An 18,582-nucleotide genomic window follows, 5' to 3' on the forward strand; every position below is an offset into this window, starting at 1 on the left:
GCTGAAGGAACTAATCAGCTATAACTTTTTTCTTTCTTATTGTTTATGAATTTATAGAATTTGTTGACTGGCAAAGTCCAGCTGGGCAGAGACCATTTTCAGCAAAGGCTGATGTTCACTATATGTTTGTTGCAATTTATTTTGCCACTAGGTGTCATTATGCAAAATTATTTGAACTATCTTGTTTTTTTTTTCTCTCTGATTACAAAGTATATAATTCAAATACAACCTCAGTAACTTTTATGGTAGGTAATGAACTCTTCCATATGCCCGTGAAGCATTGTATCATATTGACAGGCAAAAAAAAAAGAAAGAAAATTGAACAGTAACATTTTTTCCACGTCAGCATTTTGAACTCTTCCAAGTTTCTGAAATGTGTGTGTGTGTGTGTGTGTGTGTGTGTGTGTGTGTGTGTGTGTGTGTGTGTGTGTGTATATATATATATATATATATATATATATATATATATATGTGTGTGTGTGTGTGTGTGTGTATATACCCCCTCGTATCAAGATTTTTTTTCACACTGATACATTTTTTTTTAAATGGCTCCTAGCCAACAGCAGAAAACTATGTGCCCTCTACTTCCTTCCTGCGCACAATTCAATAGTAAAACTCTGTATCAGCATTAACAGCTTGTCAACTGCATAAGAAGGGCTTGTACAATGTGAAAGCTCAAGTAAGCTGTACTGTAAAATCTGTTTGCCCAAAATCACATTTCCGCATCAGTGTTCCTTGACAGTTGACTAATATAGAATGTTTCCTTTTTTTCCTTTAATTTCGATCCCATCTTTCTTGTTATATTTACAGCTTCATGACCCTGATCTTGTAGAATGCATACAGACTGTGATTCCACACCCAGCACTGAAGTACTTTGAGCTTGTACAGCTAAAACAGGCCTGTGGCTGCCCACATTAACACATTTGTCCTGTCTCTTCCTGTATTCAACTTTCCAGGCACTTGCCAAAACACACTTGACAGACTGATAAAACATCCCGTCAGGGCTGCAGGCTTAGTGGTAATGTGTAATGTAAACAAATAGGCAAAAGTGTTTACATGCCTTCCTAGTACAGCCAGTAAATTTTAGATTGAATAGATGAGAGAGTATTGTCATGCCTGCAGTGATGTATTAACATTCTTTTGAATCTTTCTTTTATCTGAATTGTAGTAGTGGGCAGTCTTTATTAGTGGTCTTCGAACTTTAACAGAGCTTATTTAGGGAGCACAGATGAGGAAATGAAATTCTGTGTATCTTGCATTAGCATTACATTTGAACAAGATTTTGTAAGTATAGTATGTTATTTTGTCCTAACTAAATTGTTATTTTTTCTATGCCTTTTTCTCCCCATTGTCTGCTGAGCCTCATTCCTCCTTTGACATGCGCAGTACATTTGTTCCCCATGGACAACAGTCAGTCATGGGAAACAGTCATTTAGGCAGCCATCAGGGCTCTCCAGTGTCCTGCATCCCCTCCCCCACAGGAGTCTGTATAAGCAGAAGTCTCTTATTGCAGGCCTTTATTGGCATGCATGGTTTTGCATGTGCTCAGTGCCTGCTACAACACATATGTGTTTCTTGGTCAGGCCCTTATGCCACAGTTGCTGGGACATCCATCCTGCTCAGGTGTCAGAGGACTGAACTGCTATTCCTCCCACCAAATTGGTGAGTCATTGTTGGCCACTGTCTGCCACTCTCCCTGCAGCACATCCAGCAGCTGGGTTCAGTAATCTTTCCCAGATCCTCAGAGTCACCATCAGAGCTTTAACTATCTGTTCGACAGAGCCTTTCAACTAAATTGTAAATTAAATTTTAAAGTTTGTAACCTACTCAAGTCAATGCAGTTACATAAGGCAGAAATTAAAAAAAAATAAACAGGAACACCTAACACTGACCCAACAAGTTCACAAATGGAATGTCTTCCAGAAGAACAATGTTTGATAACAAAACAGAATAGTCAGAAGAGAGGTAAGCCAGCTCAGCGACAGCGTTAAGAAGCATATTTTCACAGAGCAGTTGGTGAATGTTTCAGACACCCTTCAGGATACAGCACGCCTCTGAATTGTACAGATTTTCACAGAATGTCCAGATTTTTGCTTCATATTTTGGTCTTTTTTTTCATAAAATTTTGTTTTTTTCTGGCAAATTAGTGGCAAATCATTAAAGGTTGAAGTTAGAAAATAATGACAGACATTTGAGTTTCAGACTTCATACCCTTCAAAAAAATCACGCTAATGCAAAACCTTTTATCCTAAGTTTGTAAGAGCAATATTTAAAAATTGTCCCTATTTTGGACCTTTGTCCCACTTTTATTTATGGCTTTGTCCACATTTCTTGCTGTAAGAGGTTAAGAGGTATGAGATATAGGGACAGAAAAGTAAAGAAGTAAAAAGAAGTTATTGTCAGGGGTAGAGAAATTAAGTGGTAGTTTTGGTGGTGTAAAACTTATCTTGAAATGAGCAAAGTTGTTTAGACGAGGTTAAGCATTCTTGCCTAACAGCATAATCTTTGCTTATTTGTTCAAGTTGAAAGACAGAATTTAGCATATTGTTTGAAATGCAGGGTTGTATTGTGTCAAATAATGCTGTTTGCAGTTTGTTTTGTGTCTTTCGGCTTTTCCCGGTTAGGGGTCACCACAGCAGAACTCCGGTCCGCTAATGATTGGCAGTAGATTTTTACGTACTGGCGTGCCGGGCCTAACGCACAACCTTCAATGAAGGAACGCCCATTCACGCATGTCGCTACACAGAAGACGCTCTAACTGAGAATCGAACGGGCAACGTCTAACTGTGAGGCGACAACGCTATACCAGAAATATGTATAAAGAAAATAAAAATAGAATGAAAAAATTTCGTAGTTAAAGAATTTGATTTTATATTGGCAGTTGTAATTACAGACTAAAATCACATATCCAAAATTCATATAAATAATTTTATTTCTCTGAATGTGTTCCTTTGAGTGCTGGTGTCATAGAAATTATCCTACTATATCTGACAGAGCAAAAAGTTTTTAATCTTTTAGTCTTTACTTTCAAGCCCCAGCCCCAGCCCCACCCCACCCTGAGAACATCGCTGCCTGTGCAGAATTTTTCACAGAACCCTGTACAGTCATGTTAATGGCTGCATAGAGACAGCTGTACCTACCCAGAATAAGCACAGGACAAACTAAAAAAATATCCACTCTGGTGGAATCCCTGCATCAGTAGCTTGTATAACAAAAGGAAGAAAATCATGGCAAAAATTAAGAAGTGCAATGCCCAGCAGGGTACAATCTCCATCATCAATTTAAACAAGCAACTCAGGGGGCTAATCTGGACTACCAAAGCCACATTTGAGGTAAACATAGATTCCCCAGCCAGGGACAATCACAAGGCATTCTTCAGCTACGTTTGCAACCTTGCAGGCAATGCACAACAATGTGCTGAACTAATTGCAAATGGAGCAACTCTACTGAACCAGAAGATGTAAGAAATATACTGGCTGACTAATTTGGCGCCGGTTTTACCCCCCTTCCCCCAGATGACCATCAGGAAATTCCCTCAACCATTAACTCCCCCAACTATAACTAGGGAACAAGCCCTTGGTGCACTCTGTAAGGCCCAAAACACTGCATTGATGGGGCCGATAGTATCTCAAGATGTCTCCTTAATAACATGAAACAAGACCTGTTAGGACTACCACAGTCACTATTTAACTATAGCTTCCAGGCAGGCTTGACAAGTGAATGGAGGGCTGAAACTGTCATCTCTCTTTTCAAGGGCGGGCTGTCTACAGACTGAGGTGACTAAAGACCCATAAGTATGGCTTGTGTCATATGCAAAGCCATGAAAGAATTATTATGGAAGTGTTTTCCAATGACAGAGGAGACATCGACACTGGATTCAACCCAGTTTGGTTTTATCAAGGGCAGTTCATGGCTACTCAACCTGGTGGGTTTCTTTGAGAAGGTTACCAAAGCAATGGAGGAAGACAGAGTGATGCACGCTGCCTGCCTTGACCTTGTAAAAGCATTCAACACAATAGCAGACAAACTGATGAAATGCAGTATAAACCCCTATGTCACCTGCTGGATAACCAGATGGCTCACAGATAGACTTTCTTATCCTAACATCTTCTATCCTATCTCCACAAAGAGACCAATCATTAGTGGAGCCCCTCAAGGCTTGGTGCTGGGGCTGCTCCTTTCTGGCATCTACTTCTCTGAAGTCAAGGATAATGTCATGGATGTCTGTTTGACAAAATTTGCAGACAGTTACAAACTAGGCACAGTCATAGAATCCCCCAGCAACACAAATACCCTTCAAAAGGGCCTGACACAGACTAGTAAGTAGTGCCAGAGTCACAGTCTAAAACTCAAGAAATACATAATAGTATCATTTGGGAAGTTGGCTACCCCTGGTAAATACCATAGTGATAATACACTCCTAAAAACAGACCCAGTGATCAAGGATTTGGGAGCACATGTAGACAGTAACCTGGCATTTGGCCATCATGTGTCTGCAGTAGTAAAGAAATCATTCTGTGTTGCACAGCTTATAAGCAAGGCTATGGCAGCTAGGTCTAATAATGTTTTTGTTCCTCTGTACTCATCCCTCATTAGAGCAATCACTGAGTACAGCACCCCCTTCATATGTGCCTGCCTAGGCATATGCAACAGCTGGAGTGTCCACAGAGGCTCTTCACAAAAAGAGTACAGGGCATAAATACCATATTCTACATGGACCACCTCAAAGCCCTATCTCTGTACTCAGTCTCCTACAGACTGCTGAGAGGCGATCTATGTGCAGCCTAGAAAGTCTCTTCTGATCCTACTCTGATGGACCTGTTGTACATCTGCAAAACAAATAGCATCACAATCACCTGATCTAGGGGGCTAAATCTAATTTGTAACATAAATAGCACATGTTGGAGGGACAGGTATATATCTCAGAGAATACCCCTTCTCTGGACCAGGCTTGCCACCAACGTAAAGCAGAGTTCCCCCCTAACCCAATTAAAGCATAATTTGGACCAGTAGATGGGGAATTGGAAGTTTATTCTTGGTCTAGTACCTGTGTCTCTAGTAGACAGAGGCAACACCTAAATGCTTATAACACTGATACACAAGCATAGCCATTAAAGTGACCCTAGGGTATCAAAACTTGTGAGATACATTTGGAAAGCATGTCTAGGCTTAAAAAGGCACCCTGGGGTTGTTAGCCTAGTAATCACTTCTGAACCTATAATCTGGCCTGCAGATGTAGGTCAGCATTCTGTCTGCAGTGCCAGTGACATGGGTTGTGTTGTCAGCCAAATCTTAAAAGGGTGAGTGGGAGGGTGATTAGATCAGGAAATGAGCAATTAGAGGTGCCTTTGGAGTAGATGCCTAGGGCCTGGTGATGTTGGGGGGAGGGGGGCCATGCAGAAAAAAAAAATCATCTCCAACAACATTCCTGCTCAGTGGTGTCTGCTTTTACAACTTCTTGGTCGGCATCACTCCATGCAACCGCCTTAGCTAATGAGCTGGCACACAGTAGAGTACCAGGATATTGGCATATGTTCATAAAGAGAGAATGTCTTATAGTTGCCTAGGTATTTTCCATGTGCTTGCTGCAAAAAGCAGAAACTTGTATTTAGAGTAGAAGAGCAGTGTGTGTGTGTGTGTGTGTGTGTGTGTGTGTGTGTGTGTGTGTGTGTGTGTGTGTGTGTGTGTCTGTGTGTCTGTCTGTGTGTGTGTGTGTGTGTTTGTGTGTGTCCGTGTGCGTATGTCTGTGTGTGTGCATGTGTCTGTGTGTGTGTGTGTGTGTGTGTGTGTGTGTCTGTGTGTGTGTGTCTGTATGTGTGTGTGTGTGTGTGTGTGTGTGTGTGTGTGTGTGTGTGTGTGTGTGTGTGTGTGTGTGTGTGTGTGTGTGTGTGTGTGTGTGTGTGTGTGTGTGTGTGTGTGTGTGTGTGTGTGTATGTGTGTGTGTGTCTCTGTATGTGTGTGTGTGTGTGTGTGTGTGTGTCTGTGTGTGTGTGTGTGTGTGTGTGTATGTGTGTGTGTGTACAATGCTCCAGTTAAGGGGCACTGACTAGTTAAGTGACTTGCTCAGAGTCTCAGACTTTGTACTTTAGCTGTGTAAGACAACTGCCTGCAACACTTCCATTATCTTCGTTTTGTTTCTTTAGTAAATCACTGAGGATTACAGTTAATGTTAATCATTAGGTTTTCACAGCATACCTCTCAACTGTACAGATTTTTGTAGAATGTCCAGATTTTGCCCCATATTTTTGGTTCTTTTTTCATAAAATTGTGGTTTTCTGGAAAATTAGTGGCAAATCATTAAAGATTGAAGTTACAAAATAACGACTATTTGAGTTTCAGACTTCGCATGCCCAGTGGGGTGTCACAGGCTGTTAGCAAATACATTATACATTTATCTTTTGAATTCTTTTTTCCTTGACAGACACAAATTAGTGCTTCATTATATCTTATATAAGTATGAATCCCAGCACATCTCTTGTAGTTTGGTTGCTAAATGCATTTTTCATCAAATGTGAGTTTCAAGGGAAGAGAAGTTCACTGTTTCTCATGCTAAGACTATTTCAGTGTGAGTGTTTTGTTTTGTTTAAAAATGTCCGTCAGTATTTTTGTGTAAAATTTATAGTAGCAGTTTTAAAACAAATCCAAATATATGTGATAATTGTAAAAAGTAAATTAGAAAAACAGTATGTACACAAATGGGTTTAAACAGTATGTGTGGTAACTGGGAAAAGAGAGCACCAAGTAATGGCATATTGTTATGGCTGGCAGGGGTCTGGTTCTTTATCTGAATAGGGCCCCTTTTGTCCAGACTCCTGCTCTGTTGACTCTGGAGTTGTGTGCTGTTGACTCTGGAGGTGTGTGCTGCAACAGTACGGCACTATTAGCCACTCAAGTAGGTCAGACTTGTACTGAATAATATCAGGGGATAGCTATTCTTGATAACAGAGAAGACATAGGGAGGTCAAAAATGAGATGTGGGTGTCCTGTAAACATGTAAGCTTCTCCCACACCATAAAACAGCATGTTATATGCAGTAAGTAAGCTTCTCCCCCACCAGAAAACTGCATGTTATATATAGTAATATTTCAGCTTTTTGCATAACTTGTGGGCTATTTAACAGAAGCTGCTAAAACATTTATATTGTCTGTAGTTGTTCATTGCACTAAAAATCAATCAATTCATTAATAAGCATCGGTTGTGTAATATAGTCGAAACATGTTGCATTTATATTTTTACAGTACCTTCTTTTCTCAGCTAGAGCGTCTTCTGTGTGGAGCAGGGTTGCCAGATTTCCAACCAGACAGGTAGGGACGACAAAAAAAAAAAGTCTTTCACGGCAAGTGAAGAGCAAAAAAAAAAAAATAATAGGTCTTTGATGCGGAACAGAGTTCCACAACAGTAGCTCTGCACTAAACACGGAGCTTCTAGTGTTTAATGCATTGCAGTTCCACATTCAACACAAGTAGCTCCGTGTTTAGCGATTTTTGATTGGCCTGTATGCCAGGTATACGGGCCAATCAAAAAAAAAAAAAAAAACAGAGACTGGCCGGGATTTAAACCGGCAGGGCGGGACTCGGGATCAGGCTGCTGATCTCGGGACAGTCCCGCACAAATAGGGACGTCTGGTAACCCTGGTGTGGAGACATGCGTGAATGGGCATACCTTCGTTGAAGGTTGTGCGTCAGAGCTGGCAACTCGGTACGTAAAAATCTACTGCCAATCATTAGCAGACCGGAGTTCCGCTGTGGCGACCCTTAACCGGGAAAAGCCGAAAGACACAAACAAACAGTACCTTCTTTACAGCCTGCAGCAACTGTAAAGGGACTGGCATTTGCCAGACCATACAGACTGCATTATTTGGAGTGATGATCCAAACCATCTGATAATCAGCTTAATTGTGTAGTTCTTGTTGCATGCTACTATAATACCGTTTTCTGTACAAGACTGGATTGTAAAGGATTTCTGCATTTACTTAAAAACTTGTTACTCTAGCAGTTAGCACAGAGGACTAAAGCTCTGACTTGTTAATTTGCTGCTTCCTGTGCCAGGGTTTTGGGGTTTGAATCTTTCTACCTTCATTTACCTACTCTGTGTCATAGTTTGGTTAAGTAATTTGCACAGTGCTTTGGAGCAATTGGGAATTTGGGATAGTCTCTTTAATGTTCTCCAGGACTGCATGCCTAGTACCTATGAACCTGTTGTCGTTGTTTGCCAGACATTCCCTATTGCATAGCTGATGTAATTCAGGAAATGTTATGGCAGCATCACCAGCACACCATTTTTTAACATAACATAGATGGTTCAGTATTGAAATGTTGGCACTCAAAATGCTGAAAAAAAAAAAGACTGAAAGCACAGAAGAGCGAATTTTGAAAATCGTAAAGACATGCTGTAGGTGGATTGGACACTCTAAATTGGCCCTAGGTGTGAGTGCGAGTGTGTGTGTGCCTTCTGTGGAAGGTTGGGCGCCAGGCTGGCAAATCGACACTGTAAAACTCCACTGCCAGTCATGAGCAGACAGGTGATCCGCTGTGGTGACCCCTAACCGGGAAAAAGCCGAAAGAAGAAGAAGAAGTTCTCCTTTAAACTTCTTTTTGTGTGGGGTGAGCCCCCATTGCACTCCATGTGGCAAGCCCCCCACACCCCAGACTTATGCATAACCAACTCTGAGATTGACACATCTCAGAGAAAAAGGAATATTCAGTGAAATGACATCTCAGACTTGATATGTGCGAGTTCAGACATTCGGCCATTCAGTTTCCATATTTGACATTTGAAATGGTTAGCAACGTAAGCAATGTATTCTTCAAGGGTAGCAGGCACAACATTTGCTGATGATGCACTGAAATGCAAAGTTGTTTGCCATCAGCAACACCTGAATTAATAATAGTTTTCTTTACTGCGGGATCATTCGGTTGACTTGTACTTCTGCAGAGATTGTGCATATTAGCATAGCATATTTTATCAGGTGGTTAATATTTCTTATGCTGTCATAAATATTTTTCAAGTTTAAACTGTGTTGCACATGGCTGGATCTTATAGTATGATTCTAGTGATCTCCATACAGTTCCATTCATACAGCTACATACAGTTCATCCAAATCTACCGGTAAAGTAAATGCATTTATTTCTTCATTACAATATATACAGTCAACAAAGTAACTTTAACTGCTGGTGGGTGTGGGGGGCTCTCTGCTGGTGAAATTTACCATCTGCTCTTATCATCTGGTCATTTTAAACAAGTCTTTAATCTGGCTGTGCAAGACGTATGCGTATGTGTGCCTGTCTGTGAAGCATTTGAAATATGTGAATTTGGTCATCGTTATCATTAGTAATAGTAGTCTTCATTTGTTTTTACACAGACATCTGTGAAGGATGTAGTCAAGGGTTTAGCTATATTTGTTAAGTTTGGAGATGCCTTTAGATGTAAATGACTGACACTGCTCAGCTGATAAAGCTAAAAAGTCACTGGGCTGCCTTTGCAAGACTAGTGTGCATTTGTGTAAAGCAAACTGAAATACTTTAGCCATTTTATCACAGTCAGCCATGTGATATGTACATAGTCGATAAAGTGGCTGTAATTATTGACTATGGATATTGGTAGATTATAATTGCAGCAGTGTCAGTGCCATTTTATGGTTGAAATGTTCTGAATTTGGTACTTTTGTCATTACTGGTTCATACATTATTTGATTGCATACTGGAAAAAAATGTTCAACACTACAAATTTAACATGCACTCTAAGAAGTGTTGCTGTATTAAACTAGAACTTTAATAATCAGGAAGTTGAATCAAAGAACACATGCATTGCATTTTATGCATGTTCCTAAAAATGTGTGCAGGGTGCCCATGGTTTGAAAACAGCTCGGGGCCCAGGGTATACTTAATCTGCCACTGGCCAGATGCATTTTCAATGAATGTGGACTTCAGGGGAAGAGTAGTTTAATGTTACTCATTTCAAGTCTGTTTCTTATGTCAGCCTGTTCTGTTTTGCTTAGTAAGTGACCACCTGTATCAGTGTTTGTACTACAACATTTTAAATAAAAGTTTTAAATCAAATCCAAATCTATATTCATTGTAAAAGTAAAGAAAAAAATATTATGCAGTGTATGCACACTCAAAGGTTTGAAAAGTGTTTATGGTAGTTGGGGAGTGGCAGCCAAGTAATGGGACACTGGAATGGTTGCGGGGAGGGGAGGCTGGTCCACTACACTGCCTAGGGCCACATTTGACCATGATCTGACTCTGCTTTGGAGACCAGAACAGTCACCTGGCAGCTGCTCACTGTCTAAGTATTGGATATGCAGCCATCATATCATGCGTGACATCAGCTCATTATGTGATGATGCCAAGGGGGAACACTGCTGAGGCTATGTGATCCTTCTTTCCAGTACATGTGGTAAGAGCAAAGAATCACAAAGGACATAACTCCTCTGAAGTGTGTGGAGGATACAGTGCAGTTGCAAACTTGCAAGCCAGGAGATTGTGATTGCCATCCTGAGGTTTTAAAGGACATAGGGTGACAAAAAAATGTTTTGTTTTTGAAGAGGTTTGGTCATCTGCCTTGGAACTCCCCGTTCCACTCTCCTACCTTACTACAGGCAGATTTTGCTATGTCATATAGGAGGTGAAACATGGCTGCAGTGTTCTACAGACATTCCATTTTGTTTACATTCATTCATTTTAGGTCATAACTGAAGCGATGAGCTTATCATACTGTTTTGTTTGCTTTACTGCAGGCTGAGTTCTAATGCATTGTATATGAAAAAAAATGATTTAGGTATGCAGTATATATGTCATTAATACAGTTATGCACTTTATTTATGTTCTTTCAGAAGTTAACTGTAAATAGAAATGCCTTAATGAGCATATGTGTATCTCTGATAGGCTGCTTTTTTTCTTTATTTGTTTAGGGACACATCAGGACAGGGGAGATTCTGCACAATTTTCCGATCCTACTCCAGGGGTGCACAGGTAAGTGTCATTTCACAAACAGCCAGTGTGGTTGTAGTAGTGCTGTTGTCGAGCTCATTTCTTTTTTAATTTCTCCACGTCTTTTGGGTTTCTAATACCATGACAGGAATGGACCCCATTCCTAAGTCAAAGTATGAATAAAGTTCATAAAATTATTATTGTCTCAATCTTTGATATCAGTCAGAAATGCTCTTTGCAGCAGCCGCAGTGTTCCCATTAATGACTCCTTCTGCAGTTCGTACAGGGTTACTGTATTGGTAACATATATAAATACAGTTGTAGATTCTTTTTTATAAAACCTGTTGCTCCTACTATTGGAACTGTCTGGGTGTCTTTCTTCCACATTGCTCTCGTTTCTGCCTGCAAATCCTGGTATTTTATGACTTTTTCTGCACGCAAGACACTGTAGTCACCGAGTGTGGTGATTTTAATGATCAATGCTACTTTTGTCTTCTTTTCATGGACCACTATATCTGGTTTTCTAGCATCTATATTGGTAATGAGTTATCTATCCCATGTGATGTAGAATTCATCATTTTCTATGATGCTTCGTGGCTCATGTTTCCAGTGTTTTTCAGCCAGTTCAATACCATAATGTTTGCACAATCGCCAGTACAACAGTCTTGTCACATTATTATGCCTTTCAGTATACAGTCCTTCTGCCATTAGTATGTCACAGCCAGAAACGAGGTGAGCAACTGTTTCCAATTCTCTTTTACAAAACCTAACATTTCTCCCACATGTTCAATGGACTTTGAAAACCAACATGTATGTAGCCAACTATCTTCGGACTCTAGTATTAGCCTTTCATCTCTTGGTTTAAATTCGCCTCCCCTTAACCATTCCTGCGTTCGATCCTGGTCAACATGAGGCTCTTCCAGAAGTTTTCTATATTTGCAACTATATTTATGCATTTTCCACATTTCTTGCCTTCTCATCTAGTCCTTCACCATATATTCTTTCTTTTGTTTTTGGCATATTCAGTTGCAGACTGATTTTTATCTACTTCTGGTTTGATTTCCATTCCTGCTTGATGCCGATATGCTTCTGCTAGACTAAGCAGAGAAACCATCTTAGATTTATTCTCCTTATGTTTCAAAACTTTCGCTACGTTTGGGTTTTGTGAGATCAGCAGATGTGCCCACGGTTGCAGATCTATAAATGTAATCAGTTTTAAGGAGTCCCATCCTTGCTTCGGAAGGGGGAGTATATAATCTTGGTATGCACTGATTTTTATAAATCATTTGGTAAGCATGAAGCATCCTTCTTGTTTTTCTGTCTAATCTATCCAACAGATTTTGGGGCAAATAAATCACTCCAAAACTGTTACGTTAGGACACGAAGAGCAAATTGGTTTATAGCTTGAATTTTGTTTCTAGCTGTCAGCGCTGTTTTCAGGATTAATTTAAGTCTTCTAAAGTGTTCCTTACTAAGTTTCATTCGCATTTGTTCATGTTTATTGTTGATCCTTCATCAGTTCCCAGTTCTTTTATGTCACATTTTTGTCCCAAACTGATATTTTCATGGTGCTGTAGTTTTCCTGCTGTAAAGGTTGCCTATGCACATTTATCAAGACCAAATGACATTCTTATTTCATCTGAAAAGTTTTGACAACTTGCAGTTGTGCTTTCAGTTCCTCATTACAGTTTTAAATCATTGACAAAGAGAAGATGAGAAGTCTTTACACTTTGTAGTTTTCTAGGAGTCAAATTGTAGCCATGGCCTAAGCTGTTAAGTAGTCAGCTTAATGGGTTAAAGGCAAGACAGAATAACAATGTGACAGAGTCACCCTGGAATAACCTCCTTTGAAATTTTATCCCTGGGATAATAATTTGTCCTTTATCATGGCTTAATTGCAAAGTGGTCTGCTACAGTTTCATGGTCACTATAATGTAATTGATCAGTGTAGGGTGTATCTTACACATTTTTAAGCACTCTTTTATCCATGAATGTGGAATACTATCAAATGCTTTTTTGTAGTAATCCATGTCATAATTAGATTCCTCCCCTTTTTACAGTTCTCCACTATGACTTTATTTAACAACAAATGATCCTTTGTTCCATATGACTTTCTTTGATTGCCCTTTTGTTCTTTTGCCATAATTGAGTTTTCTTTTAAATGACTATAAACTCTGTAGGCATCACTTCCAGTGTATAGTTTAAATGTCGATGGAGGGCAAGTTATTGGTCTGTAGTTATTAGGGTTGCTTGCAGGTTGGCTATTAAGTAGGAACATTGTTTTTTCTGTTGATGTTCTTCGTGTTTCACTATTGCAATCATTACATTAGGGTAATCTGCTGGCATTTTGCCCTTAGTCGGCCTGAATTCCAAAGTCTTTGGTCCTGCGTCGATTGCTGTCTTCTCTTCCATGACGTCAGGTCGTCAGGGATATAAAACATGCAGCCGACGCCATTTTCTTTAGTCTTTCTTGCCGCACAGTGCCCGAAGCAGAAGCATTTTGCAAGTGCCGGTCGGCCGACTACTGAAATTTTCGAGTTTAAGTTTCAGAACCGAAGTCTTCACTAAAGCTAAGTACCCCATTGGGGAAACTTTTTTTCTTGCTCCTTACCGATATCAGAAAAAGTTAATAATTGTATTACTTGTGGGAAGCAAATACCTCATAAGGATTTCCATTTATACTGTATTCCTTGCCTAGGCCCTGATCATAACGTGCCTGGCTGTCGGTTTTGTGCTAGATTTAACCAACGCACTATTAAGCTTCAGTATATTTTTGCATCAAAGTATTTTGGAATCAGATTTAACTACCCAGAAATGTTGTTGGATAGCAATCCGACTACCGGATACATAAAAAGCACAAAGAAAAGGTCAGAGACAGGCAGTCAAGATCCAAAACCGACAACAAAGCTTCTCCTACGCCAGTCACCGGTACTCAGTGAGGCGCTTTCGCAGCCCCTGATACCTGCTACCTTCGGGTCGCAGACCTCTACCGACACCCACGTGGAGTCCGGCATGCTGCAAGGTACTCAAGGTATTGGACCGACGGATGTATCTCCCTCGGATGGGTCCAGAGCCGCTGAGCAGGTACCGGCTTCTGAAGGTGTATTTAGACCTCAACATTTTTATATCAAACCGACCACATCTGCAAAACCAAAGACAAAAGCAACTTCTAAAACTAAAAAAATGACGCATGAGCCACGTGCACAGGCCTCTATGCCTAAAAAACAGATGATCAAAATGGCTGAAGACCTCATTACCGTGATCAGGGGTACCCATCCCCCTCCAGATAAGAGGCCTAGGCAAGACACTGACTATGAATCTTCAGATCAGGTTTCTATTTCTTCTGATTCCTCTTCTGATCAGGAATTATCTATTCCTCCCTATGAGGATTCTGATGCAGAGGAGTCTATACCATCTGCATCTCCTCCTGAGGATTATTCATTTGGAGAAACCTTGCATACTTTGAGGGAGCATTTTCACTAGGAGAGTCAAGACTTCTCAGAATCAAAAAAGAGGCTCAGGGATTTCCTTCTTCCCCTCAGCACAGTCCTTTAGCCATTCCCCCTGTTTTAGACATTGTGGGTGATGTGTTTTCGGAGTCAAGCTTGACCCCTGACTCCTTACCTCCGGCTCCCAGTAAGCCTGACAGATATTACAGGGTCTCTGTCTCACATAAATTTTTATTTAGAAACCCTGCTGCTGATCCTGAAACTATTTCACAGGGTCCAAAGGGAGTTAAGGCCTCAACAGCAAAAAATCCTACCCCCTCTGACAGAGATTCAAGGGCACTAGACAGATGGGGAAAAATGGTTTATACTTCTGCAACCTTGGCAATCAGGGCCTTAAACTGTCAATTTCATATGCTTAAGTACCAACAACATGTTATGGGATTGTTGAAACAGAAAATTATGCTGATTTCAGAATGTGCAGAAAATAAAGAATTGCAGGAATTTTTGCATGCAGCTGAACAGGTTGGAAAGCATACTTTGCAATGTGGTTTTGACTCCTTAGAGGCCTCCTGCAGGGCCACAGTTACTGGATCTGTGATTAGGAGGCATGCCTGATTAAAGGAACAGAATTTGCCTGATCATGTTAAAGCTAAATTGCTAGATGCAGCTTTACAGCATGATTCTCTGTTTGGTATTAATACAGAAGAGGTTTTAAAGAAAATGGAAGACAAAGCTAAGTCTATGCAAACTGTTAAAGACTTCTTACAAGTGCAGCCACCTAGATTCAGTAGACACTTGCCTACAAAAAAATTGATCCTTTCCCGTGTCAGACAGAGCTCAAAGGGGCAAATCCAGATGCCCTAAGGGTTCCAGATACCAGGCGCAAGATTCATACAGGTCAAAGCAATGGGGCGCTTCTACCTCCAAATCTGGAGGAGATAAGGCACAAACCTACAGAAAACAATCTCAATGACTTCCCTCTGCCTACTCCAAGCACTTATCTTTTGGCAGCACCCATAGGGTGAAAGTTAGCACTTTTTGCTCAAATTTGGCAGTTAATAACCCAGGACAAGTGGGTACTAAACATAGTATCACAGGGATACAGATTCCATTTCCACACTCTGCCAATGGCAAATGGTTGGCCAGATCTGCCAAAAAATCAATGGGCAGAGGCACAGAAACAGGTTACGTCCCTCATGGATATGGGGGCCATTCAGCCAGTACCAGAACAGGAAAGAGGACAAGGTTTTTACTCAAGACTGTTCTTGGTACCCAGAAAGGACAAGGCCTGGTGGCCAATACTGGATTTATCGATTTTGAACACATACCTGGACATTCCAAAATTCAAAATGCTGACTTTGCTGCAGCTTCTGCCCATGCTGGGCAAGAATGCTTGGCTGGTGACATTAGACCTAAAAGAGGCATATCTGCATGTCCCGATAAGACAGTCATGCAGACGATACCTCAGATTCAAGGCTGGCTTAATGCATTACCAATTCTCTGCACTGCCCTTTGGCTTATCTACTGCGCCCAGGGTCTTTACAAAGTGCCTGGCACCAGTAATTGCATTTTGCAGACAAAGAAGTATACACATATATCCTTACTTAGACGATTGTCTCATTCAAGCAGAGAACAAGAGCATTCTTCTTCGACACCTGGCATTTGTGAAAAGGCTTCTAAGATGCCTAGGTTACACAATAAACGAAAAGAAATCACAACTGGTACCCTCTCAAAAGATAACATTCCTGGGTGCAAGCTTGAATACAACTGCCCAGATGGCTTACCTCACGCCAGACAAGCAAAGGCAACTGACTACTTACTTCAAACTGATGGCAACAAAGACCCAGTTATCTGCAAGACAAATTCTACAGGCTCTGGGCTTCATGGCATCCTGCATCCTACTGATTCCATATGCAAGACTGCATATGAGGAAACTTCAATGGTACTTGAAAAGTTTATGGAGTCAACATTCTCACAGTCTGGAAGCAATGATTCCTCTCATACCCTGCCTACAACAGGAGTTTCTATGGTGGGCGAAGGCATGTCGCCAAAACATGGGACGGGCCTTCACTCTCCACCCTGCCAGCCAAACCTTAACAACAGATGCATCGGATTATGCCTGGGGGGCCCACATGGCAGGAAGATGCATTTAGGGCATATGGACCCCAAAACAAATGCATCTGCATATCAACCAGAAAGAGATGCTAGCTGTTTAAAATGCCCTAACAGCCTTCAAGGACTTACTTCATCCAGGACAACTACTGATAAAGACGGACAACACCACAGTCATGTGGTATATAAACAAGCAAGGAGGCACACACTCATACCCCTTTTGCAGATTAGCCATGGCACTGTGGGACACAGCTTTGACCTACCAAATACATCTTCAAGCTCAATTCCTGCCAGGAAAACAAAATTAACTGGCAGATGATTTAAGCAGAAACCTTATGGATCCTCACGAGTGGAAACTAAATCCACAAGTCTTCAGCATGATAACAGAGAAATGGGAGAGCCCAGACATAGATCTATTTGCCCTCCTCAAAATTATCAATTGAAAAGATTCTGTACAAGGACTTATCACAGACAAGCATGGAAAGTGGAGGCCCTATCCTTCAGTTGGAAAAACCTATCAGTTTACACCTTTCCTCCTCAGCCTCTTCTCCCCAAGGTCCTCCTAAAAGTCAGACAAGAGAAACCAAAGATGATACTAATTGCCCCGGACTGGCCCTGCCAGTACTGGTACCCAGTCCTAAGTAACTTGTCTCAATACCCAGCTTGGACCTTACCTCAAAGACCTCAACTACTGTCCCAGCAAAACAATCACATCCTGCACAACCAACTACAGACATTGAACCTGGCAGCCTGGCTGATCATGTAGTTATGCAAACAACACCTCTCAGTAAAGCTGTTATGGATGTCATTTTGGAAGCCAGAAGGCCTAGTACTAGAAAATCTTATGCTGACAAATGGAAGAGATTCTGTGCTTGGAATCAAGCACAAGGAACGGATACAGCAAAACCTAATATTCCTCAGATATTGCAATACTTAACTGAGATGCTTGACAAAGGCCTATCTTTCTCATCAATCAAAGTCCATGCTTCTGCCATTTCGGCTCATTACAATATAGAGTCACCAATCTTTTCTCATCCTTTACTAAAGCAATATCTTAGAGGAGCCAAAAATTTAAGGCCTCCTAGAAGATCACCATTACCTGCATGGGACCTCAATTATGTGTTGGAAAAGCTCACCCTGCCACCATTTGAACCAGCTGCTACCGCTGATATAAAGTTCTTGTTATGGAAAACAGTTCTGCTACTAGCAATTACTTCAGCAAGAAGAGTTTCAGAGCTACAGGCCCTCATGATTGTAGAGCCTTTTATCATATTTTACCCAGACAGGGTGGCTCTGAGAACAAATCCTACTTTTATGCCTAAGGTGGTTTCCAGTGTGGCTCTTAACCAAACAATTCACCTGCCAACTTTTTATCCAAATCCGCAGAACAAAGGGGAGAGAATTCTGCATTCCCTGGATGTACACAGACAGCTAAGATCCTACTTGAGCAGGACTAAAGCTCTAAGAAAAACTGAGCAATTACTAGTGTCATATGCAGCAGGATCACAAGGAAAGGCTATTTCAAAGCAGATAATTTCAAAGTGGATAAGCCACTGCATCCGTTTCTGCTACTTACACCATGGTAAACCTGTGACCAAGGGCATTAGGTCTCATTCCACCAGAGCTGCAGCTACTTCAGCAGCCTTTCTCAGAGGAGTACCAACCAAAGACATTCTAGAGGCTGCTACTTGGAGTTCTGTTCACACCTTTACAAAGCATTATCATTTGCCTCTCTACTCTGAGTCCAGGGCAGGCTTTGCCACTGCAGTGCTGCAGGGCCTTATAGCTGTACCTAATGCTGTTTAGCTCCAGCCTCCCAACCATAGCTTTGGGATTCTACCCAAATGTAATGACTGCAACAGTGAAACATGAAGAACATAGTACAGTTGTGTACACTTACCATAAATGTAGATGTTCGAGTGTATTCACTGTTGCAGTCCAGGTTACCCTCCTGCCATCCCCCTGTCATTCTGGAGTTTATCTTTTCTTCTCTATCTTCTACAACCTATGCAGTGTATTTGCTTGTAGATGAAGGTAAAGTTTATATTGATGCATGTATATATAGATATATATATATATTTTTGCTACCT

General features: G+C 41.0%; 1 protein-coding gene across 1 annotated transcript in view; it reads left to right on the plus strand.

The window, feature by feature from the left end:
• The window catches only part of RAB40B (RAB40B, member RAS oncogene family), an 868,249-nt gene that overhangs the window by 609,604 nt on the left and 240,063 nt on the right, over positions 1-18,582 (plus strand). The window contains exon 3 of the mRNA XM_044068125.1: positions 10,913-10,973. Coding sequence (XP_043924060.1) covers positions 10,913-10,973 — 61 coding nt within the window. The remainder of the gene's footprint in view (positions 1-10,912; positions 10,974-18,582) is intronic.

The sequence above is a fragment of the Protopterus annectens genome, chromosome 4.part0 (assembly GCF_019279795.1).
Source record: "Protopterus annectens isolate FY-2018-M chromosome 4.part0, PAN1.0, whole genome shotgun sequence".
In the NCBI taxonomy this organism is placed as follows: domain Eukaryota; kingdom Metazoa; phylum Chordata; order Ceratodontiformes; family Protopteridae; genus Protopterus; species Protopterus annectens.